The sequence below is a fragment of the Seriola aureovittata genome, chromosome 1, assembly GCF_021018895.1.
Source record: "Seriola aureovittata isolate HTS-2021-v1 ecotype China chromosome 1, ASM2101889v1, whole genome shotgun sequence".
NCBI lineage: Eukaryota > Metazoa > Chordata > Actinopteri > Carangiformes > Carangidae > Seriola > Seriola aureovittata.
In genome coordinates, this window is record NC_079364.1 from 13,921,242 (window position 1) to 13,945,598 (window position 24,357).

Sequence of the window (24,357 nt, forward strand, 5' to 3'; positions counted from 1 at the left end):
ACTGGGACACAGCTGTGCTTTTCCTGCAGTGACAAGCAAAAATCTCTGCTGTGAAAAAAGTTTTCTTTCCACACCACATAGTAATGTGTGCCGTATGAACAATTTAACAATTGTAATGATATACTGTTTTGTAGTTAGTGTACAAACAAAGCAATGTACTTTACCGTTTTGTGCAGGAAACGATGCAATACGTGCACCAGCAGACATTGATCAAAGTACGACTTTGGAGCGCCACTGTCATTTGACTTCATAAAAAAAAAAATCAAATAAATAAAAAATCAAATTTTAAACATTTTGTTTTCCAAGATCTGGCATCGTCGTACGTTCTACAATTTATTCTTTTTTCAGCTGTGAGCAGCTCCTCTATTTCCTCATATTTAAAACCTGCTTATGTTACTGAAAGTAAGACTTTCTGAGGCAAAATTGACACAAGTCAAAAGTTTGATTTACTATATACTATACTATATATATATAAATTAAAGGTATGAGACAGTCAAAAATTGACAAATCTCATCATTTTGAATGACCATGAGTTTTTATTTTTGTCATATATAACTTTTCAATAGTTTTTTATTTTGCTGGTGGCAGTGAGCTTCCATAAAAACAGACTAACTGTGAAAGTCAAAGTAGGTGCACAGGCCACGCCTTCATATGACAATACACAAACATTTCAGAAACAGTTTGCAGTTTGATCCAGTCCAACAAAACCAGCCAGGTTTAGCTCAGGTTTTATTATCTTGCCACAATGACATGATACTACTTTACGAAGCATGCACACAGATAATGTTCATATGGTTAAAATTGTACTACGATGCATTGTAAAGCCATTACTCTGCTGTAAGGCTTTTTTCTGTCACAGTGTGTGATTCACAGTTCTCTCTTTCCCTCTCAAGACTGAAAGCCAACATACAGGTGGGAAGATGTGACTAAACCTGTGTGTTTTGTTTAGTTTTTTTTAACATGAGCACAATACTAGACACGTTAATCTTTATGTACAGACATTCTAATACTGCTTATGGCAATGGGACAGCTCACACAACACAGTTACATTCACAATCCACTCATAGTATTCATGAGTTTCAGTCAGGAACACTAAAGATGAACATACAGTAGAGTAGCACGCAAAAGAAACTTCATTTTTCATACATGTGACTTTGATATCAAAAGCATAATTAATGCATGTTAGAAGTGTAATTCAGTTGCTTGTTATTTAAATGTGTGAATGTTTGTACATGAGATTTAGAAAAGACCATTCAGAGGTTGAACTTGTGTATTGCCGTAAAATGACGTAAATCAAAAGGATATGGCGTTTCTCCCATAAACCCCTGCTGCAAGCACTGGTTTGATTCACATGTACATAATATATATCAACTTACCAACATTTCAAACACTAAAGTAATTCCCCTTTTTCACTGGCAACCACTACAATATCCGGCATTTAATTGTGTCTTTGCCATCATCAAGGCCTGCTTTCAATTCAACAGCAAGATTCAATAAATATTTACAATGCAGCTGTGGCCCTTCCCTCCCCACTGCCTTCAGTTACAATATTAGCAAATATGTATTTACATGACAAATAAATAAACAGAGAAGAAAATGAAACTATACAAGAAGTATAGTAGAAGTATCATATTCCATTACATGAATATAAAAAAAACAAATTGTGATGCAGTCACTCGATAAGTCCATACACACGATCACACACAGAAAAGCACAGACAGGACAAATAAATAACAAACATTATCCACTCACGCACACGTACACACAAACATACACACACACACACACACATACATACATACATACACACGCTGTCTCTTCAGCTCTAAAGATGGAAAAAGCGTCTCATGTCAATAAAATGGCCATTGCATGTTAATAAGCACAGACAAGGGAGAGATGAAGATTTGAAGTCATCAGCTCAAAGAAAAGAAAAAAAAAAAGAGAGAGAAATAAATCGACAGGGAGAAGCCGTCCTCCCCCCCGGTCACCGGTCAGCTTGGTTTGCCCTGTAAGATAACCAATCACGGCTGACAGCCCGTCATGGGAAACGGTCCCTGGCCATCGTTCATATGTACAAAGGTGTCTCCTGTCCTGTTAGAAGTCTGAACATGGCCGCCGGCATAGTCTTCATGTGAATCTGCCGGTGAGAAAAATAACATCACGATCTCAAACATTTATTCTGTGTGAAAACAGAAAAATGGATTGTGTGTGTGTCAGTTTGTGTGTGTATTTTTTGTGCATTAATATTCTGTCTTTGTCAAATTTCAAAGACCAGTAATAAAGATTTTGAACTCCAAAGCTGGAGTTTCAGCAGTTTCTACCCCATTAACACCAAAATTGAACTTCGAACCCTAAAATTTATGTTGTGTCTAAAAACATTAAATATAACTTTTGTGTAGTGTTCTGTACCGTATATAGCAGACTTAAAATGTAAAAAGTAGTGTGAAATTGACTACACAGAAATCAAACTAAAACGTTGGTGATGGGTTCAATAGTTTATATAGTTTGTATAGTTTAATGTATGGTTCTGACTACTCCAGTGATCCGGTATTGCGCTTCCACAGAGTTGTCAGAGACAGAATTAAAATAAAAAAAGAGTCGTCAAAGTAAAATTGAAGCAGCACAGACTGAGATGTCCTGACTTTTATTGTTGTAACATGCTGGATTGTAAAGTTCCCATTATGCTGGTGAACTTCATCTTCTGTTAGACTTGTGCTGCTTGGTAAATGCCTACGTCTTTCAAACACAATGCCCCACTTTTGTACGGCAGGCTTTCAGTTAAAAACATGTTGTCTCCAAGCGCAGGCTGAAACAACTCGTCAAGGTTATTTTAGTAAATTTAATGTGATGTGTAAAACCCGTGGCAACCTGTGTGCAATCTTTCTATGCTGTGTATAGTCATTATAAAATAACAGTGATAGTAAAAATCACAGATATTTGCTACAAATTTGCACATGTGCATTTGCATGTCTTTTTTTCTTCTGTGTGAGTGTACAGTATGTGTGCGTTTCAGTTTAACCTCGCCAACAGAGTTCGAGAGGGCCTGGACGATTTTCTCATGTGCTGTGGCCACCACACTCTGCCCGTTGATCTCAATGATCCTGTGACCCACACGGACTCCACCTCGCTCAGCGATACCTCCTCGCATCAGACTGCATATCTGACATTTAAAACACACACACACACACACACACACACACACACACACACACACACACACACACACACACACACACACACACACACACACACACAAAAGTAAAAGCCATCGGAAGATTAAAACAGCTGCAGTACGATGGGGATGGCATCCGAAAACGGAGGTGTTAAGGTTAGGAACGATAGTTTATGTTTAAAAATCCAATGAAAAAGGAATACCACATTAAATCTGTGCTAAAGATAAGGGTTTTCTTTAGCGGGGATTGTATTAGGTGTGTAAATATTGTCTGCGTCAAAACAGCAATTTATCACAGCTGACACAGCGTTTCTTCAGCGTATCCAATACAGAGGAACTAAAATAATGAGCAGATTAATCTTAACTGAGACAGGAATGTGAAACAGAAACTTACCATACGGTATCAATACAACATATATCATACTAAACACCAAAGTTAACAATTTGTCCACAGGAAAAACACAACAAGGCATTAACATTTTTTTTCTTTTTTTACAGACATCTTTTGTTAATAGTACTAATATCAAAGTAATCCACCAACATGCTCATGGTGGACAGAAAGAAGTCAGATTTAAACTTACAATGCCGTTCTGGACACTGAAGCCCAGCTGATACTTCAGATCTGGCCTCTTAATGAGGACAGTGGTAACAGGAGGGCAGCTGACGATGTTCATTTTCACCTGGACCTGGTTCTTTAAGCCCTTTAAGACACACAGAGAGACGCACACAAACATAGAAGCTTGTTCATTATCACAAAAATTATGTGGTTAACTTGTTTTAACTTGTAAAATATCCCACGGCATCAGCTGCCTCTTCCAGCCACACTCTTGTACACACCATCAGTGTCTCTGTACCTTAATGATTCCCTGACAGGTGGCGAGTGGCAGCCCTACGAGGCTGGTGTTGTTGATGGACATGATCTGGTCTCCGATGCTGAGTTTGCCAGAGCGAGCCGCTGGCCCGCCGTTCATCATGTTGGCTAAGATAACTGTGGGCAGAATGGAGCCCCAGCCGGACTCCACGATGACCACACCTAGGATCTCCCCTTTACTCTTCTCCAGCTGCAGCTGTGGAGCGGGAGGAGGAGCAAACAGTTTGTTGGTCATTCTTATGTTTGATCATGTTCAGAAACCGACCATTCATCGTTGAAACCATGACCGGATCACACTGATGATTGATTTGAACATGTTCTAGTGCAAAGACACAGACAACAACACTCAACACTATTCTCAGCGTTTCTTTGTTTTCACTCTGATAAAACCACAACAGAGTCACAAACATTATTCTGTTCACATCAGTGTGTTTCAGTCTCTTCTCCCTGAGGTATTTGCTGTGCTGAGAAGGACCTGATTCAGCTACAAATTGCTGGAAAATGTGCAGAGAACCCATTTTTGCTTAGAACATATTCCTAATTTGACTTGTTCTAGTTCACCTCCATGGATCAAAGCGGGAATCTGTTGTATAACAGCAGCTGCAGCTCAGAGAGTGGGGCTGGGAAATACATACTGTGTGATATATACAGCAACATGAGACAATTCAAAATGGTCACACCTTAAGTCCCCCTAGTTAGCATTTTTAAGTAGTATATAAACATTTCATAAATGGTTAATAACATACTATGTTGTAGTTACAAGCTAATATAAGGATATTTTAATTGTTTATTAATGCACGCTCTTTGTCAACAATTGTAACTTATCCCATGAATTCATATTTATATTATTACAACTATGTTTTACTGTATTGCTCTTCTGTTTATACACTAGCCTCCACTTATGTTTGCCCACATGAGGAATCCTAGTTGTTAAGAAATACATCAATAAACCCTTATACACTGATTAGAACTAAAATGTAATGTACTTTAAACCCTTTAATAGGTGTTTATATTCTGCCTATAAATACTAAATAGGGGGAATTGAAATAAAATGTTACCCACTAGACTATTGCAGGTAATGTGGTAAATCATTATCTTCTATTCTATCTATCACAAGTGTGCAACTAATGATTACTTTCATAATGATAGTTCATAATATGCTGAATATTTTCTTCACTGATCTTGAAAACAATGTCCTTTAAATGTTTTTGTTTTGTCCGACCAACAGTCCAAACCTCAGATAAATGTAGTGCAGAAAAAAGTACAATATTTCTGTGGAAGAGAAGTATGCAGTAGCAGAAAATGGAAATACTCAAGTAAAACACATCAAGTACATCAAATTTGAACTTAAGTATAATACTTGAGTAAATGTGCTTAGTTATTTTCCACCACTGACCATATTAGGCCTTAATCTCAGCAGCATCTTTACGAGCAGTTTTGAAACTGCACCTCAAACTCTCGCCTGGTGTCATTTCAGTGAACAATGTGACAGTGTTAACCACCACCATGTGTTCAGGGTCAATATGTGTTTACGTTAGGCATAAACACAAAAGATTACTAGTTATTTATTTATAGTCATTTATTACATCATTATTTCACAAGCATGTCCAACCACTGTGCACATCTCAATACTGTCTGAATGCAGAATACATTTTCCTGCTACTTGCACACACTTGGAGCCCTGAGCCGTGAATTTATTCTCAACACAGTTGGTTAGGAAGCTTTAGTGCTTCAAGAAAGCCCAATTTCCCCATCACTACAAATTACTCATGTGCCTCTAATATAACAGCTGTGTGGTGGTGCCCATGCAGCCTCTCTGCTCATACAGCAGAAACTGTTTCACGGTTTCTAATTCTCTTAAAACCCCCAGCAATGCTCTCAGGGCACAGTGTTAGGTAAAGGAGAAATCCTACAGCAAAAAAAATGTTAGAGTTGACATGCTCTTAGTCGATTTTCCTGTACCATCTGCCTCTTGATCTCTCCAATTAGTTACTGTATACTTGTGTGTTTCTGTAATGGGCCTGCAGCATGAGTTTGATTTGTGCCACACATGTGAAGTCTTTGTGTTTATGTCTCATTTTTGTCCTGCACTGACACAAAAAAAAAAACCCTCTACAGAGAAAATACAGTGTGTAAGTTTTGTGCATGCACGTGCACTAAATATAGACCAACCTCTTTGCAGTTTTCAGAGTTGGAGAAGTGAATGAGGTCGTCATTGTACATCTCCTGGGTGTTGATAATGTCGCTGTACTCCTTCTGGCTCAGGTCCTCAGGATTAATGCCATTGGCTCTCAGAAACTCCTGGTAAGCTACGCTGAACGCCTGGCCGATGGACTGAGCGATAAGCTGGGCCTGTGCACAGAACAAGCAGGAATCATGACATAAATGTGTTTGTGATCTTGCATTGTTAGATCCACAGAAGCTTATGTTCACTCAGCTGCATATAAATAACAACACAGTGGGGGAAAAAAGCATCCAGAGACATCAAGCAAAAGTGGCACTGAGTGTAACAAGAATATGTTGAGGCATAATTTAAACTGAGGAGAGGAGGGCAGAAAAGAACAAAGACAGGAACACATCCTGCTCTGGTCTCAATAAAAAAGGATTAATGAAGGCAATGAGCAGAAAAAAATCTAAAAAATCTACTTAATAGATAAGTCTACGTAAGTTAATTGTTTGTTTTTACCACAGTGATGGAATGATACACAATTTCAGTTTATCAAGTGTCATCTTTAAGTTACAGAGATATTCCAGCTCTGAAGCAGTTATTGCCAACCAGGAGAACTCTAGTGGGTAAAACAATAAACAAAACAGAGATTGTTATTTCAGTAAAAACTATTAATTAACATATATGTGTTTAATATTTATATTGTGTATTGAATTACCAATAAATTACCAACCTCAACCAAGTAGCACGATGCAAACTTGTCCAAAACTGGTGAAAAATTGGACTAAATATAAACATAAAACTTCCTGGATCACTGTGTGATGTTGTAATAATATCCACTTTTATATAATTACCAGTGTTAAAAAAAAATCCAGTTTGACATAATCCCAAACACTTTTTAAAGACAGTGAGCGGTATTGATGAAGCAAAGCTCATCTGACAGGGCTGTGGGGGTCGTGAGCATAGTGTACTGCTATAAAGCAGCCCAAGTGCAAAAGACATTTGGAACGAAGGAAAGGAAAAGTTTCAAAAAGTGAAGTTAGTAAAACGTGAACATGTAAAAAATGAAAACCCCAAGACTTATGCTGGCTCTGAGAGATAATGTAGATCAAGAGAGTAAAAAGGGGCACCTCGTTTTGCAAAGCCATATTTTCCCTACTTCCCAATTTAATTGAATTCTACACTTGCATATAAATCTCCTGCAGAATTTGCAGACATTAATGCCCCAAACTCTCAAAATCAATACACTGTAAATTAGTTCTGCTGAACAATAAAAAAGTCAAAGATGGGCAAACACTGCACACAGCCAGTGGGCTACAATAACAGAAACAGTTTATAAACTGATGGATGAGCAGCTGAATGTTTCTATTATAACTCTGGTCGGCCTTTAAAACCTGGCAGCAAAATTAGACGAAGAGCGGACAGATTGGAGTCCAGCCCTTATACTGACTGGCACAGACGCTGAGTTGCTGGCTCTTCTGTACAATGTTGTTCATGTTGCCAAGTCTTGCTGAATCTGCTTTAACGAGACAAGCAGCAGCTCTGTGGTGAAAAAATAAATCAAAATCAAAAATGCCCAGCCAACTTACATCATTTCTCATCTGTGGGTTGCTCTAATTGGTTATTGAAGGACGCACAACAACATTTTTTTCGATTTTCTGAATATTAGTAACAATATTTTTAATAACGTGGAGAAAATATTAAAAAAAAAACCAAAAGATTAAAGATAAACAAATAAAATGATGCCTTGGAGCCAAATGGAGGAAAAACATTTGATACAGGTGATAAATGGGAACCTGAAATAATATCTGAGAATCAAATGACACTTAAAAAGCAATTTAATTTCTTTCATAAAAACATCAACAGGCACAGCAGGTTTGTGAACTTGACAACACAGGACACACTTACATCCTCAGACTCGAAGACATGGCATATCATTTTGTACTGCTTCTTTGCCTCGGGTGCCCCAGGCGTAGTTTCAATACAGTCCTGTGAGGCTGTGCGTGGCATCCGGCGTCTTGCCATCAGGACCACGATGTTCCCAATATCAGCGATGTAGGATATAGTACGGAGTGCGTTGTCCATCATCGTTTCCTGTTGGCATATGAAGCGGAATCACTTCCCTCAAAAGCAAAATCAATGAAAATCAATGAAATCTATGAAAAGGGAACAACTCATGTAACTGTTATTTGCATGCACAAGTAACTCAGTAAAACCACAAAGAGTCATCCACAACAGGACCGTGATAGAGGCAGTTCAACCGTGTTAAAAATATGTGCCGGTGATTCCTTGTTGGGCCCAGCAAATGGAGAAATCACTGCATCACAATTGTACATTGAACTGACAAAATGATGTGTTAATGCATATTTCCACACTGAACTTTTTTATACAAGTTCTCTGATACAAGCATAACTGTGAGGAATATTTTGCAGCTGTTACTGGTTTTTATCGATTCAGCCAACAGCCTGTTTCGAATAATATTTGAGAATTTTAAGTACCTGTGTGCAGCATATTTGTTGCCTTTCTTTGACAAAGCTGCATGATTATTTCAGGGCAGAGAGTGAGATGAAAGTACTGTTGATAGAAAACATAAAGGCCCACTTTTGACTGAATTGAAAACTGGTGCATAATCTCACCCAATGGCGTCCAGTAAATTAGATCTTGAGTACATGTTCATCTGGAAATAATGAACAGGTGCACAAAAAAACTGGATATCTGAGTGTTTGTGTTGATGGAACAGAGTGATTTGAATGGCGTAATCATGTTTGCTCACTCAGCCTACTAACTGTTTTGCATCATGATATAGATTTTGAGGGATTGCGTCTGAACATAACTATGAAACAGCATTTTAGAGAAGATATGGACTGCAAAGGTGAATCTGTGAGTTTGCGGAGAGGAACTTATATTTGTTCACATTTTATGATAATACGCTAAATTTAATTTCAGCTTAAATTAAATTCACTTCATTGACCATTTCTGGTGGTTTTATTACATTTGCCTAATTAGTGTTGTTGTTGCAGCCCACCATTGGAGTTGTTCTTATTATGAATCAATGTCAGAAACCCCATGCAGGCTGCACTGAGCCTTTTAATTGCAGAAAGAAGGCATTCTACTCAGAATCTCTCTCTCAAGAGTGCCAGGACCAGTGGCAACCAGATGGAAAAGGGAGGAAGATAGACACTGCATTGCAGCACGTTAGCTTCTGCCAGGTGGCTGCCCACACACACACACACACACACACACACATACACAATCTGACACTCTGCTCAGACGGCTCAGACAGCAGCTATAAGACTGAAATACTGCAAATGAATCATCTTTCACATATACATTTAACTGAGCACAAAGCTCTATTCATGATCTCACGAGCTGCAAAGCTCCCAGAAACATCTCTGCTTCTATCAAAGACTCCACCTCCTATGAAGACTTGTACTGCTGCTTCACACAGCTGCTTGCTGTAAAACTAAAGGGCGAGAAAACTTTGTCAAAGCTTCTGCAAGAATGGAAAGAAGCTTTGTTAACAAAAAAAAAAAAGAAAAGAAGAAAAATTCACAAAAACCTTCACAAAGTCAAACTTCAATCTGAATTTTTTACTAGGCATGGCTCTAAAATAAACGAAAAAAACATTCTGTAGTCCATATTGTAACAGCATTTTAACAAATGACTGATCAAGCAGAGGTGTGGTCATTATTTGGCTATTCATACCAATGTTCATCTCTGAAGAAACATACTAAAACACGCAGGGCAGATTGTGCTGCAGTCAAACAGCTTGCTCAGTACGTTCCCTCTAAGTCAGACTCCATGCCCAGATGTTTGTTTGCAACATTTTTTGGCTTTGCACAGTCTATTCTTACCCTCAGTTAAAGGGAACTCTGACGGTGACGTCATGAGATTAAAAAGCAAATAAATAAATCAGAATCAGTGGTGGGGTTTCATAAGAAGCAGTTTGTGTCAACAGTTAAGCTGCTTTTATGATGACACAACAACACTCCCCTGATATGTAGCCTTGTATAGCTCAGTGGGTGGTAGAGGTGGGAAAAACCGGTGAGAAAACACACAGAAACACAGAGTGTGTGTTCTCGCTGGTACTCACCTGTGAGTCTGCGTTGAGGACTTTGATCCTCTGGGTGGAGATGAACAGATCAACCTCAGTGAGGGTTTGAGCATCTCCGTCTGCACTCTGAAGAAACATACAAACAGGAGTCGGTCACATCAACCTCTTTGACTTGAATTGCTCAAGATATTTGTACCAAGCTTGAGTATTCACAGTTATTCACAACTGCCTGAATGGAGTCTGTGTTAAATGTAGGAAAGTCTTAGTTTAGACATCCAAAATGCATGCATCATTTAGGGTCCAGCGAGAGAGATGCTTGTTAGATGGACAGGCTGTTAAGACTAAAGGTGCGGTGGAAAAGGCAGAAAAAGAAAGCATTTGGCAGTGGTGTTCGTTTACATTAACTGCCCTGGCACGAGGATGGCGAGCTGGCATGGAAACAAGAAACAGCTTAACACTAAACCCTTACCAGCCGGCTGGTACACGAGTGAGAGCAATGTAGCTCTCCCTCTGATCACTTTGTGCTGCAGACTAATACAATTATATTTTAATTCCTTTAATAAAAATTGCCTGAAGCATTTAAAATAAGGCAATAGTGCGAAAAACATTAACAAAACAGATATAGCTGTAAATAAATATTTCATGTAATAAATAGTGAATCATTTATTTGAGACTGTGGTTTATAAAATTCATGAGTAATCTTAATCCCTACCAAGTGTCTGAAAATGCACAGAAACTAAGGAAAGATTAGAAAAAGATGTGATTAGGTTGTAATCCACCTTTTAGCTGGAACCGATTGCAGCCATACTTCCTTCTGAAAATCCAACTTGTCTTGTGGATTTAATGCATGAGGTTATCATTACAGGAGAAAAGAAAATCAGCTTCTTCTGATGGACTTCCGCCTGTGTGATTGATACAGGCGGAAGTCCAGCCGATGATAAGTCTAGAAAGAAGCAGTTTTGTGGTTCTGAAAGCTGATGCGACATGTTTGATTAAAGCTAAACTGTGATGTCAAGTTATACAAAGATATAACAGAAATATACAATGGAACAATAAATTGAGACCCAAAATTTAGGGCACCTGACAAATAACCATTTCTCCACAGTGTTAAAAAGTTATATGATTTTTCTTCTTCTTTATTTATTTATAACATAAAATGCATTCAGCCAGAGCAGAGGTTGTTTACAGATGATCCCTCTCTCCGCAGTTTGTCACGATCACTAGAGTGAAAAGAGGCAAGATATGAATGAGAATTAGAGTGAGAGTTGTTTTCTGCTTTAGTTGGTGTAAACTATGTTAATCATACAAAATTAGACATGCACTGAATTACAATCTCCCAAACACATAATTTAGCTCACATGAGGGTTACGGCGATGTAAGTACAAAGAAGAAGTAGTTGAAATTAGTTTTTGCAAACACAAGCTGCAGCTGATGAAATGAGCTCTGTGTTGGGTTAAGTGATGTTCTCTTAGGTAAGATGAAGTCGTACAGTATGTCTTTAGCCCTGAGGTAAAAGGTCAATATATTCAGTATGCTGCGCTTTTTTGTCAGCAAAAACTAGACAAAGTATTGTAATTTCTGTTCTTGATATATTGAACAGACTATATTGACACACTATGATATTCATAATGTTAGGGAACTGTGCCAACTGGCTAGTAAACAATTTTACTGACCAAAGAAACCTCAATCACAAAACAACCAAATCCCTCAAAGCTCCCCTTCTTCATCCTTAGAAAAGAAACTTAAATTAACTTAAAAATGTTATTATCGCACTTATATCTCATACATCAGACACAACTAATATATCAGAGCCTGGGTAAGTGGTTAATCTTTTGTCCTTACAGTGTGTCATTACACCCTTCAACATACATTTGTACTCTCATGACACAGTTACACAGTGTTGTTGTGTACATACAACTCTCTCATACACAGTAATAATGGCACTGTATTAAGAGAAACCCAAGAAGTAATATAGGCTGGAGCTTCTCCCGTAATGTCCAGCTGATATGACTTCTGCTGCCTTGTAGTCACAGTGGTTGCATATAAAATCGCGTCAGTGTGTGTTATTAAATTTGGTTTCAGTGGTTCTTCAATCTTGTGCCTTACCACACAACTTCAATCAGTATAAAAAGCCCTTTTACGCAAAACATTTTTGGTGTGCCTGGTTAAAATCTGCCATTCCAATTCCAATTTTGCTTCAGACATTGCTGAAAATATTATACAGACTTGTGTGACCAGTGTGACCATAGTTTAGACCAAACTTTCTACCACCTTCAGGCTTCTGAAAGACTGTTGCTGCCAAAATTCATAGCCGTTCACATAAAGAAAAACATGTTTGCCTAATGTTTGAAAAAAACCAAAGATTTGTTCAACTTAATGAATGCACTCAGAAATGTGCGAGACACAGATATGAGAGGATACACACACACGGGCAGGCACAAATGAAATGAAAAAGGAAAGGTGAGAGTGAAGGGAAAGTGGCTTAAGGGTCTTTCTTTTGCTCTGTTTATTACACACCGCCTTTTTCTTGATTTTGGCAGCCTTCTGTACCCTCTGGCAGGCAGGCAGGCAGGCAGGCGTTGGGACGGGACAAGGTCAGCGGATACGGGAGCACAAAAAACAGGAGGAAGAGGAGGAGGAAATAAAGAAGGTAAATAAAAGAAGGTAAGACAGTAGAGCCTCAAACCAAACGGCAGGTGTGCTATCGCTGCTCTCAGAGACAGAGAGAGAGAGAGGGAGAGAGAGAGAGAGTGACAGAGGGAAAGAGAGAGAGAGAGGTGGTGTGTGTATTTGAATGTGCTTGTGTGTGTGTTTGTGGAGATAGCGTTTGCACAGCCATGTTGGTTATCAGATACAAATCAAAACAGCAATTACAGAGGGTAATAATTGCTTTTTCTCTTTTAAACACAGCAAATCAAAAGCGTGCAGACATGAATTGACACGGTTCCTGCATTCTTGACATCTATATAAAGTTCAATTAGGAGGGTCTAGAGGGTTTTTTTTGGATGTTGTTTATTTCTATTAATGAGTTTAATATTTCAAGTTTCAGTTCATTTGTTTATTTACCAAACGAAAGACAGACGGTAAGAAGCCCATTCTATTCTAAAAGAATTACAGCTTACAAAGTCAACAAAGACGATAATTCAGGTTGTGTGTATGGGCTCTGCTTCTACCACCTTCCATGCTCATGTCACAGTCTAAACACTATTACCAGGAGATAAAACAATCAACAACACACAGAGAGGCAAAGGAGGGGATAAAGCCCTGAGCAAGGATTTAAAACTGTGCGCTTGGGGTTTGTTGTTTGGGCTGCATCAAAAATAAATAATTAAACAAATACATAAAAAATACAAGCTCGAGTCACTGAAACAGCTTAGATAAAAATGGAGGCAGTTTTCCACAGTTAATGTGTCTGATTAGTTCAGTTTATTGGAGGTGGCCATACAGTTGTTGGCCTTAGATAAGTAATCTTTTGAAGTACTCTTAGCACTTTGTAATCTTTCAAAATCAACCCTTCTGTGTAAGGTTCAAGCTGAGCTACCGCCCCCTCTCTCCATCTGCCATCGACCAGAGGAAATTATCTCGACCCTCATTACATTTCCGAGTGTGAGACTGGATGTTTGGCTGAGCCACTGTGCGGAGCTGTAACCGCTAAGACTGCCATTAGTGAAAAAAAGCAGAGTAAACAGCCCAAAGGGAAGAGTCTTTTTCGGGTTTTCATTTTGTAAAGTTTCCTCCTCCGTGATCAGCTCGCACGCAAGACACACATCAGAGGCTTTCAGCAGCTTCTACTGCTCTGCTGAGGAGGAGCTGAGCAGGGGGGTAGTAGACAGCAGGGAAGAGTGACTGGGGGTGGGGTGGGGGGGTTTGGGGTGGGGGTAGCTGCATAAATATTACACCAAACAGAGAGAGCATCATGGCAAAAAGATCTGCTCAAATAACCTATACTGCCTTGCTACAATTTACCTGGTATATTTATTTTTACTCAGTTCAGCACTACAGGGTCTAAGTGCCTTCCTGTGCTTGTACTACTTGTCTGGATGCTGGAGCAGTATGACTGATCTACACTGTATGTGTGGGTGGGGGGGTTCGTGTGCTGTCAACTGTGTCCATTTCAATGTCAACCATTAAATGTTGTTGCTGTACAGCCATTAATTTGTTCACGAGGGACAAATCAAGGAGATAATGGACGACTTCATGTTCAATGGACTTGTTCCAAGCAGGGGAAAGCATTAAAAGGTGATGGCTAACTGTTGCCATGGTTTCATCCTGACAAGAGTTTTTGTAGGGAAGGCAACTGTGCATGACAGAGAGTGAGCGAGCGAGTGAGTGAGAAGAATAAAACACAGATTTGACAGATGTGAAATGATGCCAGTAGACATCCTCATTGTGGTGAAAATGGCTTTTAGACTGAAAGCAGCCAGCAGGCCAGAAGACTTGAAGATCCTGGTCTGCCACTTTTCCTGTCACCCTTTTTCTTTGTTTCAGATTGCACTTCGATTGGATTGTTGATAGAAATACTTGCAGGCATCAGTAGCCATTTCTAGCCGTCCTCACCCACAATTCGACGAACACTAAGACTCTTTCTTTGAGCCTGCATGTGGACCACTAACCCTCGATCCTAAGAAGACATGGGACAAATGACACTGTGCTGAAGCTTAAGTTAAAGGATAGGGCTGAGTACTAGGACCAGTGAGGTATGAGGACAGGGACTTAATCATCTCAGTCTGTCCCTTAATTAAAGGATCAAACCACATGTTTTTTTTACTTAAGGTTACACAACCATAAGGAACTTGCAAAATGTGGTTAAAATAAAAAACAATGCGACCGATTTTAGAGGCCAAAATGGATCTCTTCACTGGACACAGAGTAGAGTTCATTGAATTTGGCTGCTATTTACTTTTTAATGCCTCACTGATGTTTGCTGATACCATGCACCTGGATCTTGATCATGAAAGCTGACCTAGTATCTCAAACTTCACTGTCTCTGTCTCTCTTTCTCTACTGATTTAATTCCTGACGTATACCACTGGACAGCTATACTCACATGTATCCATCTCATCAGTGACAGGTCTCATTACAACTCGTAAGCTTCTAAAAGTAGACCACTACACAGGAGGTCATTCAATATTTAGAAATACAGCCAAGCTTGTTTTCACATGAGAGGAGGATAAAAGAGACTGGAGTCTGGGTAGCAAAAACTGTGCACCAAAACATCAGCACTGCATTAAGTCATCACGTCACGAAACAATGTTCTTTGATCACACCTGGCCTCTGAGTCCACGAGTAGAAAATGCCAACTTTTTGAAGAAAGCCAAAAAGTTGAAACTCTCTTTCCTGAAAGATGGAAATTTTGAGTTTCTGTGAAGATGGACACAAGCAGTAACAAGTGATGAACAAAGCAAACAAGCTCATCGAAAATAACATGATCTCATTTAAGCAGCACTGATACCATCCACAGTGGTTTTCTGAAACTGCACTGAAACAACATCATCACAACATTAGAGAACAGCAGGGACTGAGTGTCAACAAGGGAAATATAAGGTTTACATGCCAGCAGACCCATTATCCTGCCGGCTGTGCCAAACACACGCCCTGTGGCCCAATCTGGCCAAGTTCTTTAGCTGCCCTAGAAGGCCACTCATGCCTGGTATATGACTATGATGCTTTGACATAACAGCTCTGATGTCCATGTACATTTTATTCGGACCAATCTGGGCCTCGACTAAAAATATCTCATAACGATTAAGCAAAAATAACAAAACATGCAAACAACATGCTGAAATAGCGGGGTTTCACTTGTGTGCTTGAATTTGTGGGAATGAATAAATATTCCCTTCCAGATTCAGTAATGTGAGAGATGTATTCAGACACTGTATAACAAACAGGATCGAAGATGCAGTATTAGCCATGTAAAACTGCTCAACATATTTCCTGCAGGTCTTCTCTATATTTTGACAGAGCGTTACCAATGCATCCTACGCAACAACAAGGCGGCTGTAACATTGCGCCGGCACCTCTGGGGAGAGGAGAGAGAACTGCCATCATATTAAAATGCTCTTTGAGAGCGGGACAGCGAACCAAAAGCACTGATCGGAGGCTGTCTCTTGGGGTGTGAACAAACACATCTTAACAACACCTCTAGGGGCCTGAAATAGGTTAGAGGGGAATAAGCTCTCGAATAGCTGTTTTCCATTTCAGGCACTTTTTTTTCCAGGGACCTTTCTAAGTACTCAGGAACTACAATCTAAATTTAGTTCCTGGTACCAAAAAAGTCCAAACTCTGGTGCTAGTACTTTGCAATGACTCAGGAACTACCAGGCAAGACTGTGTCACTGTGTCATTGATTGATCAAACACAAACCTCTAGGCTGCTACAACTTGTACAGTAAGAGAGCTTTACTTACCACTTATGTCAATATCAGTACGAGAGATGTTTTAACGTCAGTTTTTATTGATATTAATATCCAAGTCTGGTTGACTTTCCAACTTGCAAAGTCTGTTCAAATATGGGACATGCAAATATGAACTGGAAACCACAACGGGATGACTCTGTTATTGTTGTCTAAAACAAAACCATTGTTTTTTTCGTCCATTATCCGAATAATTTTCCTAATATTCACAGCTCTTCAGATTTAATCAGGACTGCACAAGGGGACTAGTAGTACCAAATAGATTTAGTTCAGAAGAACCGTAAAAGATTAGGCAAATTAGACCAATGACAAATTAGAAAACTGAAGCGGAGCTTCATCCTGTTGTGTTTTGCTGTTTGAGTTTGATGTAATAAATTAATAAAAAGGAGGTTGGAAACTCCACAAGACGGTCTCCACATGGATGATCTGCTGGCTGTTTTGAGGCTGGATGTTTTCTCTGCTGTAGAACAAAGTTTTGTTTTTGTTGTTCAGACTCTTTGTTCTCTCGCCGCTCCCTCTCACATTCACTCGCTAGCTCTCTCAATCCCGGCTCTCTCTCTTGTTTGATTGCTGCGCGCTCCATTTGTTCACTCTATCCATGTGACTGTTTTTTTTAACTATTCAGAAAGCTATAAATATAACTTTGTTTTTAATGTTGACAAACAACAAGAAATTTCCAGTATAAATACGAGTGCCGCCCATCACTCCCTTATTTTATGACTAAAGCTGTACAATAGTGGAAGCAGCTGCGGTATCTGTGTTTGACCAGTCAACATTGAGCCCTGAAGACTCCATTGATCTCCTGGGAAAGACTGTACAGTGGGAATGCCCTCTTAGTCCCTGAGATTAGTTCCAGTGACTTTTTGGTCAAAAAGGGACAAAAGAGTCTCCTTAGAGATGTAAAGCTCATCCAGGGGAAAGCAACAGCATAAATGAAAAAATGTGACCCGTCAATTAAGGAGAGGTATGTTTCTTTTCATGATTCTGACCACTGGATACCTTCAGGGTAAATTTTTGTGTTTGCAAGTTTGAGTCAGTGTGGCTGGAAGTGAGTAGGTGTGTTTTTGAGTACCTTGACCCTGCTGACAGCCTCCTGGGCCTGCATCATGCGTATGTTCTTGGAAGGGTTCCTCTCAGAGAGCAGCTGAGTGGAGCCCAGGTAGTTAGCAGCAAAGATAATTCCATCAATCAGGTCTTCTGGCTCGCAGGGTCCTGGGACTGAGCCAGGGAGAGGCAGAGAAGATGGTGATTAGCGGGGAGACATGGGGAGGGACAGAGCATGGTTAGACTGAGAGGGTTGGGTGTGCGGTGGGGAGGGTATTGTAATCACTGCAGTCAATGTGCTGTGTGGAAAAATGGAGCCAAACACTGTTGCTCTGAGATGGCGATAACAGGCTGGGTGGGACTGAGCAGTGAGATGGCCACTGGTTGCGAGCTAATGGAGGTGCAGAGCTGGTGGGAGGCTGGTCTGAGATTAATTTGTGTCTGTGATATGTAGATGTGGACTCTCAGACACCCACTCAGGGACACAATGTGCTGTCATGATCTGAAGGAGCAGACAGGCAACTAAGCCCCTCACACATTATTAGGCCTAGCATCTGCCCAGAGGCAGGAAGAGAGCGCTGGAAGAGTTATGTCAGGCCTGTGGTGTGACAGACTGAAGGCAAAGCAGTATTTGGAATCGTTCCCATGCAATTACAATATTTTGATTTCATCACCAAACAGGTGTGCGGACAGATTAACTTACCATCGACAAAGCTTGGGAACGATGCAACCTTCTTTGTTGGCTAGAAGACACAAACAGGATATGACAGATAAATTGTTGTGAATGCGTTTACAGTGAATTAAACATGTATCTACAGTCTCAAAGCAACCGATCAAAACCTTTACGTTTTCGAAATGTTGTTAGGCAAGGAACTGCTGCTTTTCTTAATGTACAATACTGTAATCAAGCAGCATATGTCAGATCATTATTTTCATTTTAAAGAGCTGGTTTAGATCAGGCTTTGACTGATCTATCTGTCCAAATTTATGACATGATGCATGGGGAAGCCTGCTGATTTAGTATAAGAAAACACAGATGAGGAGAGAACCTGAAAGGTAAAGGGACATCCCATCCTGTAAAACCATTTCTGTCCTTTCAGTGAGACGGTCTGAGAAAAGGCAGGTTACATTCTATTTATTTGCTTCTTTGATTGCAAAACAGTGATTGTGGTTTGTCTGTGACCTTCCACAAACATGCAAATTGACCCTCATTGCACAACACATGATGCCCTTCTGCTATTTTCGCTGACAACAAGTCCTGTGCAAACAGTATGTGTGATGCTTCAAATTTAAAATGAGTTGTTTAAGAAGTCACAATGCTACTACAATAACTTTTGTTTTCATAGCTTTAACTCTTTATCATTGGCGTCAATATTGCTTTCAGCAGGCGGTTAAATGTGCTTCCACTTGAAGAGAAGCAAAACACCCCCCCCCTCACCTGGTTTAAAAGATTGATGACGCAAAATACATTTACAAAATTTAGTCACGTACTATATAGACACAAAGCCAGCTAAACTCTCGATCCCTGCAGGAATTCCCTTTAGTGCTTTTACTTGGAACAGACATCATTAATATCCAAACATTTTTATTATTTTCCATCAATGCCCCGCCCAACATTCACACAGTTACATGTATTTACACCTTGGTACTTCTACTGCTGCAGAAACTGCGTACATGCACTTTGCTCAAGGGCACTGCAGAAGTTGGCATAGAGAGAGTGCAAAGCGTTACTCATCCACTTCACACACTGACATAACTGTGGGAGGTGGGAGAGAGAAGATGTAAAGGAGGGAGGAGGAAGCTGCAGAAAAAGAGAAGGCCACAAATAGAGCTGTGTATTGTGCAGCAATTCATGAGAGTCAAACACTCATTCCACTGGATCTATTGGATCCTCTAACATTCAGGAAGTTTACTCCACACAAGGACAAAGGGTGGAGCCTGTACAGGAAGCATCCACCCCAGACATCTCAGTGAAAAATGGCTCTCATAAAACCGCAAGCAGACACGCTGCTCAATTACCAGGACGCTATCACGCCGTAAGCAGAGGACACGAGCTGCGATTGTAATTACACAATTACTCATTTACTCAGACAGTCACACACACACATGCACGCACACAGACTCACACACATAAACAACAACACCTCTCACGATCTCACGATAGATCAAAAACATGATGAAGGAAACACTGCGACAGAATATCCACCAACGTCTTACCTCTGGTACATTGTTGTTCTCCAGGGGAACGTTGAGGTCGGAGCGCTGCTGTTTTCTGGGTTGCTCTGCACCATTGCTCACCTGGCAGGTCAACAAAGAAGAACAAGTGTGAGTGGATGAGAATCAGGATAAGATAAAACACAATAACACATGGACAACATTTGGTTCAGGTCTGAAGAAAGGTCATGGAGGTCATGTGGTCATGGTTTTGAATTTGTAGGTACGACTGGTAGAAACAACATGTGTGAGAGTCCTACACTGTCAAAACCCTGTGGACTAATCATAACAAAGATTTCTTTTTGAAGTTTTACCTACAAATGACACACTGATAAGTTTTGTCTTACACTTGTCCTCTAGATAGCTCTTTCTTTTGTCTCATCTCTCATCACATATGTGGACGTACACAGTACAGTACATCCAGCAAAGAGGGAGGATTACATTTGTTCCCTTGGATATCCATTTTGCAGTTCACAACTGCTTATTAACAATGGTATTACTGGCTGAAATGAAATCCTACTGCCAATAAAACCTCCTCCTCCTTGGAGTGGCAGTGAGAAAGTGAAATTCAGAGGAACAAGCCACGTTGTTGTGCATCTGGAATTGAAATTAATTACCACAAACATAACATTAGTGGCCTCCTTTGCAAAAAGAGAGCGAAAACATGAAGTCCTGATCAGTATTCATCATGCAGCCCAACTCAGTTGTGCAAACAGCCATTACATTAATGAGATTCATGTTGTTGTTTGGTGGGATGGAATGCTAAACTGTCCCACGTGAATCCAGTCAAACTTTGTACATGCCTTCATCTGTAACAACAAATGTTTAATAAGCTACATGTAGAACTTTATCATCAATAAATCAGCACCACATCAATTTTAATCCATTAACATAATTAACATTCACAAGACCACTACTGAGATGACTGGCTGCCTCTGCCGATGTGTACATGTGTACACAACAGAGCAAATTTAGCAGGATATTTTGTAATTGAGTGTGTGCCATTGTACTCATGAAACTACTTATCAAATCAACCTTAAGATTAAAATGATGCGTCTTACACTACTCCTCATACTATCTTCAGCTAAAGGTAGCACTGAAGCCACCTTATCCATCCACCAAGCGAGTTGGTTATCTGACATACAAGCTACAAGCTCAAGAAGAAATATTCACTCAAATTTACTGCACCTGGCAATAAATAATAATTATTTAATCTTTAAAATTAAAGATATGAATACTATATTCCTTTGGAGACAATGTGTGTCCATCTGATGGATATACTGTATATGGTGAGTGTTTTATGCAAAACATTTTTGGTGGTTCATGGAAGGAATTTATAACACATGCTACTCTAATCCTACATACATATAGCACAATATTTAATACACTAATGGATAAAAGTGAACATGTTCAAGAAAAGCTACAGACTGGGATAATTATACAAGAACTGCATACATTGTTAATATCAAACTACTTGTTTTTAGCACTTGACCACTGTCTCACTGGTGATCATACAAATATGTAACAAATAATTTGACACTGACATACTGATGTAGCATGATTTAAAATGAGATTACAATACCACGTAATACTTTGTTTTCCTCAAATGCATCCCACCAACAGACCGTGTGCGTACATGACCTTCCTCTGTTTTATAACTCTTTTTTTAACATAATCTTTTGGCTCCACACTGTGCAGCAAATCTGTTTTTTCAAATTCATTGTTGTCCTGGTTCATTCAAGGGTCATGTTGAAGAGTTGTACAGAGAACATTTCATTTGATAACAGAGGACAAAACGACAGAATTATCTTAGTGAGGGTGGGAGTCATGTGAATCTGCAGTGTACTGTACATTCTTCCACTTTAATCTAGTTACACTGTCTGACCCAGTTCTGTGCTACAAATGAGGTGCACACAGTGAATGTGCGAGCACATGTGCACACTGTGGAGCAGGTGTGTATCAGCAGGATGCCCACAGGAGACTATCCCTGTTCTCCTTTTACCATCTGACTTTTAGAAGATGGGGGAGCTCAGCATGTGTTTGAGTCTATCAATGTGACTGTAGAGTGTGTGTGCATTCATCCAGGTCTGTGAGAGGGAGAGAGATGAGGAGGGGGACATCTCAAGGTAACATGGAGGAGGGGTGAGGCTCTAGCTATGCTCTGGATGGCAATGAGTAACATGTCACCTGTAACTCATCTCCAGCTCCTCAGCACCAAGCCATTTTAATCATTCCCGGTGGCAAAAGGTCTCTGCTACAGAGCATTAAAATAGCCTGAATATACAGTGCATCTTCTCCATAGACCATATTAGCACTTCTCCATATTAGCACTGTTGTGTGACTGTTAAGTTTTTATATTCTTCCTATTCATCTTGGAGCCTTTGTCTGTAGCTTGACTTCTGTGACACAGAAGCCTATAGTGGGAAATATAACAAGATTCAAGTAAACACAAATATGTTTTTCATTAGAATTAAACTGCATAGGCATTGGAATAGAGAACAATTACCTTAATTATTGACGGAATTAAACACATCAACTATTATATTTGTTTTCCCTTAAATACTTTTTTTTTTTTTTTTTTTTTTTTTTACTAAATATCTTTATTGTGTTAGTTTCATGTTCTCTGTAGACCAAACCAACAGGGGTAAACATGAATTAGACTAACGCTAAGGGGTTATGGCGTAGCAATGGATTCTTTGCACACCACAGCTAATATAGACCTTAATGCATTGTGATGCAAAATTTGTAAATACATGACAGTGCTATGGTGGCTACAAAAATACCATATGGAAATTGAGACTTGTGTTCTTTCCTGCAAGTGTCTGATGACTGTGAAGACCATAACAAGAGAAGCTTAAAAAAGTTTAATCAATCTTCTCCTCTTTTGTCAACACCCTGATCATCATTATCATTCCTCTAACACCGATGTTAACATGATTACAGTTTTGATTTCAGTAGTTGGCTAGACATGACAAATGTGTCCACTGTCGCTAACCCTACCTTATATCAATGAAAGAATGTAAACACAGTCCCTTTGGGGCCTATACAGAATGAAGCATGATAATGCATGATACATCCATCCAGTTTTGCTCTTGTGCTACTAACAGGTGATATCAAATGCTGAACCATAAATGAATTCCCAGCAGGAGAAGCCCATGGCAGGCTCGACGTACATCGTGACACGCAAGTATAATTCTGGCTTAAGTGAATGTGGACAATGTGAAACAACAGCAATGCTCACCTGCTCCTGTGCCCATCTCTGCCTGTCTTCAGGGGAACGTGGATGTGCCTTGATGGCCCTCTGGATGTCAGGGTTGTTGTGGTGCATGGAGGGGAGATTCAGGGACTTGGGCCTGCTGTCATGGCGGTGATGAGCTGGTGGGTAGGGGGCTGCGTCAGGCTTGGCATGAGGGTAGTCACTTGGTGCAGGGTCCTGCGCCAGCTCATCTGGGCTTTGGTCAGTACCACTGCTTAGACTCCCCATGCTCATACTCATCTTTATCTCAGCAACAATTTGGTCAATGTCCTCCTCTGCCTCCTCCCCTGTCTCCCCCTCTACCACCAGCACTTTACGGCCACGGTACGGAGAGACTCGCACTGAGTTCCCATTGTCCTCTGGGGCATAGTAGTCTCCAGTGTAGGCCCTTCCATGTCTCTCCTCCTCTTCACCTTCCTCGTCTTCTTCCTCATTAGGGCAGTACTCCTCGCTCTCTGCCTCCTCCTCATCGTCTTGGGTGCACAGGGTGTCTTGCAGGGAGGGTTGGAGGTGGTGATGATGGTGATGGTCTAGGATGGGTTCTGGTCTTCCATTGTATATCTGCTCATCTGGATCTTGCTCCACCACCTCACAGCGAACCTCTCCCTCTCCCTCAGCCCACTCCTCCACCCTGTGCCTCTCTCGTCCCACCCACTGCTCCTGCATTACCTGGCCCTCCTCTCTCCATTCCTCCCTCGCATCCTCATCTCCCTCTCTCCACTCTTCCCTCACTTCTTCCTCCTCTTCTCTCCACTCTTCCCTCACTGCTCCCTCTCCCTCCTCATCTTCCACCCATTCCTCTTCTCTCACCTCCCCTTCAGCCTCTCCTTCCTCAACCCATCCTTCCACAGCCTCCTGGCATTCATCAGTGTCGGGTCCAACTGGTTGCATGGTGCTCGCACAGTCCCCCTGGCTGTGGCTGTGGCTGTGGTTGCATTCTCCCTGGCTGCTGCAATCCATACCTTCCAGGTAGCTGTCGTCCTCTGGGCAGTAGCGGATATAGTAAGTCACACCCTCGTCTTCCTCTGCCAGTCCTGGAGGGTTTATGATCACAAAGAGACATGTTTCTTAATCTAGGGCTTGTTTATTAAGAATCTCCAATTGTCTCTGAAGCACCATGTTATATATTATTTATCTCAAACAACTACATAACATTGGAAGGCATGG

At 40.4% G+C, this 24,357-nt stretch overlaps 1 protein-coding gene across 6 annotated transcripts in view; it reads right to left on the minus strand.

The window, feature by feature from the left end:
- Positions 1-711: 711 nt before the first annotated feature.
- Positions 712-24,357, minus strand: part of apba2b (amyloid beta (A4) precursor protein-binding, family A, member 2b) — a 62,829-nt gene continuing 39,183 nt past the window's right edge. For 5 of the 6 annotated variants that reach the window (XM_056384394.1, XM_056385226.1, XM_056387614.1 and 2 more), the window contains 12 exons: positions 23,176-24,224; positions 19,938-20,018; positions 18,424-18,463; positions 17,749-17,894; positions 12,782-12,817; positions 10,304-10,390; positions 8,119-8,304; positions 6,216-6,395; positions 4,027-4,239; positions 3,754-3,873; positions 3,020-3,160; positions 712-2,137 (listed from right to left, as the gene is read on the minus strand). In XM_056384394.1, the coding sequence (XP_056240369.1) occupies positions 2,066-2,137; positions 3,020-3,160; positions 3,754-3,873; positions 4,027-4,239; positions 6,216-6,395; positions 8,119-8,304; positions 10,304-10,390; positions 12,782-12,817; positions 17,749-17,894; positions 18,424-18,463; positions 19,938-20,018; positions 23,176-24,224 (2,351 nt within the window). In that variant the 3' untranslated portion in view covers positions 712-2,065. The remainder of the gene's footprint in view (positions 2,138-3,019; positions 3,161-3,753; positions 3,874-4,026; positions 4,240-6,215; positions 6,396-8,118; positions 8,305-10,303; positions 10,391-12,781; positions 12,818-17,748; positions 17,895-18,423; positions 18,464-19,937; positions 20,019-23,175; positions 24,225-24,357) is intronic. The other variant, XM_056388427.1, reaches the window with a different exon arrangement.